This window comes from Polistes dominula, unplaced genomic scaffold (genome assembly GCF_049000335.1).
Source record: "Polistes dominula isolate Pdom_NZ unplaced genomic scaffold, Pdom_raw_medaka contig_25, whole genome shotgun sequence".
NCBI classification, from domain to species: Eukaryota; Metazoa; Arthropoda; class Insecta; order Hymenoptera; family Vespidae; genus Polistes; species Polistes dominula.
In genome coordinates, this window is record NW_028301094.1 from 113,877 (window position 1) to 120,524 (window position 6,648).

The 6,648-nt window shown below is 38.8% G+C and overlaps 1 protein-coding gene across 1 annotated transcript; it reads left to right on the forward strand.

Moving 5' to 3' along the window:
* Window positions 1-2,352: 2,352 nt before the first annotated feature.
* On the forward strand, window positions 2,353-6,465 carry Oatp58Dc (Organic anion transporting polypeptide 58Dc). The gene is made up of 7 exons (XM_015333085.2): window positions 2,353-3,350; window positions 3,434-3,543; window positions 4,302-4,750; window positions 4,817-5,495; window positions 5,568-5,955; window positions 6,031-6,132; window positions 6,206-6,465. Exons 1-7 carry the CDS (start codon window positions 3,008-3,010, stop codon window positions 6,325-6,327), a joined length of 2,193 nt encoding a protein of 730 aa, XP_015188571.1. The 5' UTR covers window positions 2,353-3,007; the 3' UTR covers window positions 6,328-6,465.
* The last annotated feature ends 183 nt before the right edge of the window (window positions 6,466-6,648 follow it).

The following is a 6,648-nucleotide window of genomic DNA, read 5'->3' on the forward strand; positions in this document are numbered from 1 at the left end:
GAGGATGGATCAAATATCTCATTCTGTCTATAGGTCAGCAGCATTCATAAGTTTTGTCGATGTATGTACGTGGTACATTGTGCATGACCCTGACCCATCTTTCATATAGACCTCATCAAAGTCTTCTAAGTCGAGGTACAGTCCCATCTAGTCAACGCTCTCTCTCTCTCTCTCTCTCTCTCTCTCTCTCTCTGTCGACATCTTCGGAGTTTGACCGGCAAAGAGAAATGAAGCATCGCGATCAACGAACCGTTCATACATCAAATAACCAATAATTTGACGGATTAAAACAGTTAAAAGTTAAACGAAAGATCAAATGATTACAAACTAACAATAGAGATGATTAATAACAACGCCGTCTTTCAAATTCGTCTTTATTTTTGACCATATTTTCAAGTAAGCAACAAGTATATCAATATTAAAATTACAGAGTCACTCTAGTGCGTTCCGCGTACAAGAAAAATATTGAAAAAAAAAAAAAAAAAGAAAATGTCATCAGAGCAAACAGTAGATATCAGCGATTTTGGAGAACAAAAATAGAATTGTCGACGTAATAGTTGGCCAGTAATAAACTCGATGAAGTAATATTCTTAAATATTAAAGAATTGTAATCAATCGAGATAGGCCATTAGTTTCGTGATTTGACTCTTTAACGTCTTTTTCTGACGTACTTACGTATGACGAGATCTCGTCATAAATAAGATAACGTCTACGCGGAAGATGCTGTACAAATATAAAAGAAAGAAAGAATCGTAAATTAATTAAGAATCGTTTCTTTTTTGTTGTTTTCTTAAAAAAGGAATTTTAACCGATTTATCGCGTGAAATAATTTCTTGTCCAATTCCCTTTCCACCCGAAAATCTTTCGAAATAATTTTCGAAGAATTTTCCATGTTTTGAAAAGTATCAAAGTTTCCATACTTGGTCTAATCGATCATTTAGAGAGTTAATCGAGATAAGGTGAAACGGCGCCACCTCTTGGAAATATTTTCTTATTCTTCCAAGAGAAAAGATGATAGCAAAGATTTTTCGTCCAGGCTGCAAGAACATTTCCAAGATTGCAAATAAATTTATGACAAGCCGTTATCGTCGATGTGTAAATGTTCATACGTCTTGTTCATACTCGCGATCGGAGCGTAAATATTGTCAAAGAAGCAAAGACGTTTCTTGCAAATCACGTCGTATGTTAATATACACGTACGTGTCATTTCTTTTTTCATTTTTACATCTTTTTTTGTTTTTTTTTTTGTATAAATATCAAAAAGAAGCCAAGGCAGGCGGATCATTGCTACTACTATTGATTAAATCTTATTTAAATAGTTATTCTTAAATATCAAACTTTTCTAATTATTTTAATGAAATGTTCCAAGCCAATGATCGTCAACAATATTAACGATTGATATTAACGATTATTAATAAGTTACAAAGTTAAATAACAACATGAAAGATTTAAAATATGAAAAAGATGTTTATTAGCGATAAGTAAAATCGACGAGAGGACGACGACGACGAGGACGACGACGAGGACGACGACGAGAAGAAGGTCGGAAGCGAGGTTTGCGAGTACTCGATTTTGCGGTTGCTCCAGCACGACGAAAATTAAATTCCAGCAATTAGCTGACAACTATTAACGGTATAGCTATTTGGTGTGCGCCATTAGTAATGCGCGGGAATAGACGGAAGAGTTTACGGCGATGACGGCGGCGTGTGTCGCGAATGTGTGCTGCTCGTGGTGCTCGTGGTACTCGTGGTGCTCGTGTACATCACGTCGTCGTCTCATCTATTAAATCATAATGGGTTCACAATGTGAGCCTATACTACGGTGAGCTCGGCTAGAAACGAGCTTAGACATCGAGCTACGAGACTGGAAGAAAGACCGACCTCCTAAGGCTAATTACGATCTACTTTGTTCCCTTTCCTTTTTTCTCAAAAAGGGTATCAACACTCTTTCTTTACTTTTTTCTTTTCTTTCCCCTTTTTTTTATCTTTTACATTATTCATAGAGTCTATTAAATTTATCAAAAGGATAAATTAATCTTACGAATAGTTCAATGTTTTACAACGAATGATCCTAATAATGTTACAAGAAAAAGAGAGAAAAAGAGAGAAAAAGAGAGAAAAAGGGTGTGAAACAGACGGAGATTTAGCAAGACAGGAGAGAACAAGTAGAACACGAGTGGAGTCGTAAGATAGCAAATGCTATATGGAATAGATCGTTCTAGCAAAAGAGAGGTAGGAACGAGCGAGGCGGACAAACGGGAGAACGAGAGAAAGAGAGAGGAAGAGGGGTGTTGCGTAGATTCGAGCGATGCAACGGCGAGAGAGAGGTAGAGAGAGAGAGAGAGAGAGAGAGAGAGAGAGAGAGATAAAAATAGAAAGAGATGAGAGATACGCATCGAGTTGATAACAGAACCGTCGAAGCGAGGATATCATAGGTGCGTATCGCGTCGATCTTCGTGTCGATCTTCGCGTCGATCTCCGCGTCGATCTCCGCACCGTGGACCTCTTTAATTCGGTCGATCCTTTCCTTGTCACACGGTTCACCGACGTCCTCCTCGGTTTATAAAGAATAGTCGCGAACATTATTTCGTGTAACAACGGTGTTTGCTTCCTCAGAATACTTTTTATTTTCAAACTTTCAACAAATTTATTATCATCCTGGAGAACAAGGAAGGTTGTTGCAAGTGACGTTATCTCGCTTTATTTCTATCTTTCCTTCTCTGTGGTATCAAGTAAGATGGAAAATTGTGAGATCTCATGAGAGGAATGAGTTTCAATTGATTATTCAAGAAGAATAAGAGATTAAGTTCCAGTGCGAATTGTTGCTACGGTGTCGAGACGACGGTATTCGCATTATTTGTAAAAGGAAAAGAGATGCCAAGGACCGGAGATCGGAAACGGAACGCGACAAGGAATTGAGGTCACTCGAAGAGAGAAAGGTCTGAGGGTGACTGTCGTAGAATTAAACTTTAAGAAGCAACGTTATAATCGAGCATCGAAGCATCGTAATGAAGAATTCGAAAAATTCGACAAACAATTCGGGTCATGAAAAGAATGGTCCCGAAAGTTGTAAACTCTTAAGGGTGCCTAGTACCCCGCCAACCACACCAACGACACCTACCACACCAACCAGAGGCCTCGAAGATGTTTTCAGGGAATTACCCATCACGGATGACACCTCCTGTGGTATATGGTGTCTTCGTGGTCCAACTCTACAGAGGTTTGCCAATAAAAAGGCCTATGTTTTCCTCTATGGAATTCTTGGTTGTATATTTTCGGCCAGTTACGCGTATTTTAATGGCACGATTACCACCATCGAAAAGAGGTTTAAGATACCCTCCAAGACAACTGGTGAGCCATCGCTTATTCTTCTCTTTCTTTTTTCATTGTTCTCTAACAAATGTTGTTTGTAATGCCAAGAATTCGTGTCGCAGGTCTCATCACCGTAGGTAACGATATTTCCCAGCTGTTCGTTTCGGTGGTATTGTCTTACTATGCTGGAAGGGGTCACAGACCACGATGGATTGCATTCGGCATTTATACAGTAAGTCTTTTTACAAGCCAAGCATTTTGGAAAATCGATCTAAGCATTTTCTTCTCTGGGAAAAATGCGCAGTAGTATCGGTCAAGTCTGTGTGTCGGTCGTCGTCGGCGGACTCCCCCGAGAGGAAGGAGATGGGAGACGTCATAACGCACACCGGTGGTTGGTCGGTTCTTAATTAAATTATGAAACGTTGAAAACGTAGCTACGCTCATTCACGCCTCTTACCATCTCGTACGCTTAGCTATGCTTAGAAATTCATTCATTCATTGAACGGTGAAAAGGCGCTCCTGGAGTACTTGGAACTTTGCTGCTGTCGTCCATTTTTACTTTGTCGCTAAAAAGATCGTTCGTTATTTCGATAAATATCATCGAGAGACTTTCGTTTCTTTCTTTTTCTTGCACATTATTTTCTCATTTCAATTCTCAAATCTATCTCCTCATTTAAATATCGTAAAACAAAGTTTAAACGTTTCTTTAGTATTTGTTTAATTAGACTCAGAAATCACGTAAGGTCAAATACACACACGCGCACACTTTTGCGCACAGTCTCTCTCATAGGATTAATTATGACATATTTATCACCGATTCTGCAAAACATGCAAACGTCGAGTTATCATTTAGATAACGAACGGTAAATATCATTTTTACAAGTTTTATAGAAAACAGTATTTTTCCTTCGTTTCTACCATAAATTTAATTCTAATTAAAATTTTGTACAAATACGTACAAATGTTAAACGTCATTGTTTTCTCTTGTAGGTTGTACTCTTTTGCTGTTTAACGATGTTGCCACACTTTCTTTATGGACCAGGCGAGGATGCATTGATGTTGACCAAAGAATACGGCGGAAAAATTCAAAATTCCCCCAACACTTCGACTAGCACCATGATTCCCGATAAATATAGGAAATTTTTGTGTTTGGACAATGCCCGTGGTCCAGAATTCGAAGATACCGATAATAATTTCGCCCCACAAGTATTACTCTTTATTGCTCAATTAGTTTCGGGGGTCGGTGGATCGCTATATTACACCTTAGGTGTCTCTTACATGGATGACAATATACAAAAATCTAAAACTCCAGCACTCATAAGTTTTTCATACTTTTTGAGGATGTTGGGCCCAGCGATAGGTTACGGACTTGCATCGTTTGCTTTGAAATTCTACATCAGTCCAACCCTGACACCTACCATTACAACTCAGGATCCAAGGTAGGAACCCTGTTACGATTCGTAATAGCTACTATAGAAAATTTAAATGTCGATAAACGAACACAGGTGGCTTGGCGCATGGTGGTTAGGTTGGATAATCCTGGCCTTCTTGCTCTTCCTCTTTGCATGTGTGATCGCTCTCTTCCCAAAAACTTTACCAAGAGCAGCAGCTCGCAAGGTTCTGGCATTGGAACGGAATAAATCGGCTGCTAGTATCAAGGCAAACGATCAAGAACCTGAACTTCCTGCTTCCTTGTCAGATATGCTAAGAACGTTTAAACGTTTACTAACTAATACAACTTTGATGTGCAACAATCTAGCTACGGTCTTTTATTTCATGGGTTATATGCCGTATTGGATTTTCATGCCGAAATATATCGAAACTCAGTACAAACAATCGGCATCGGTTTCTTCCTTGATCACCGGTACCGTTGGTCTCATTTCCAGTGCTTTTGGAATTCTATTATCCGGTTTGATTATCTCCAAATACAAGCCGAAAGCTAGATATCTAGCAGCATGGAACGTAATGGTTGGTGCCATATCCATAATGGGAATTATTTCTTACGCCTTTCTGGGCTGTTCGGCAAACGACGATCAAATGGCCATTCAATCGAACGGAATACTGAAAACCCAATTGCCTTGCAACGAGCTTTGCCATTGTGACTACGTTACCTACAATCCAGTCTGTTCTGAGCATGGTCAAACATTTATTTCAGCCTGTCACGCTGGTTGTCGGAACATGCAGGTTTCTTTTTTCCTCAATATTTCTATTTTCGATAATCTTCGATAATGCAAATAAACAACAAATTTTATTTAGTTGCACAAGGACGGCAGTAAAGTCTATACTGATTGTGGTTGCGTCAAATCCAAATTTTCCGGAGTTCTGGCACACTTTATGATGCCGAAAAACTTGTCAAGCCTTACAACCGAGCTATCTACGGAGATTATGGAACCCGAATCGATACCAACTTTAGGTACTGCGATACCCGGAGCCTGTCCTGTCGATTGCATGAGTAAATTTTATATCTTCCTCGCGGTTATGTGTCTACTAAAGTTTAGCGGTGGTACCGGAAGGGCCTCGAATTTTCTTGTTTCCGTGAGATGCGTCGACGAGAAAGATAAGACGGTAGCCATGGGTTTTAGCTTGACTATCATGAGTTTATTTGCCTTCATACCATCGCCCATTTTATTTGGATTCATTTTAGGTATGTTTCCTTCTTAACTTACATAGTATCTCTAATTTTTTCCTTCATAAAACACCGATACATGTATTTTTGTAGACAAGACTTGTCTCGTGTGGGGTAAGACATACACAGGAACCGGAAATTGTTGGCTCTACAATGGCGAGGCTCTTAGATATTTGTTGAACTTTACCGCAGCAAGTAAGTTATTTTCTTTTATTCGTACACAAGATGATAAATAACAAACGAAACATATTTTTGTTCTTTTGCGAAGGTTTTGTAATCATTGGAACATTGTTCGACGTTGGTGTCTGGTATTATGTAAAAGACGTGAAAATTTTCGACGAAGAGATCGAGCTCGAGGATATTGCTGAGGAGCCCGGTGAAACGCTTTGATGCAAGTTTGAGACGATTAGAGTTTTGAAAAAAGGAGAAAGACTTGAAAAGGGAAAAAAAGACGAAGACGAAGACGAAGACGAAGACGAAGAAGAAGAAGAAGAAGAAGAAGAAGAAGAAGAAGAAGAAGAAGAAGAAGAAGAAGAAGAAAAGAAAAAGATAGGGGCCGACGAATAAAGACTTTACAAGTACCTTAAGAATCATTTTAAATATTTAAAACTCGTGATATCTATAAGATTGAACTCTTATATTGGTTTATCTCATCGAAAAGACTTTGTCGAATAAGACCTGGTCTCCTTTCTATTAATTTTACTAACTTTT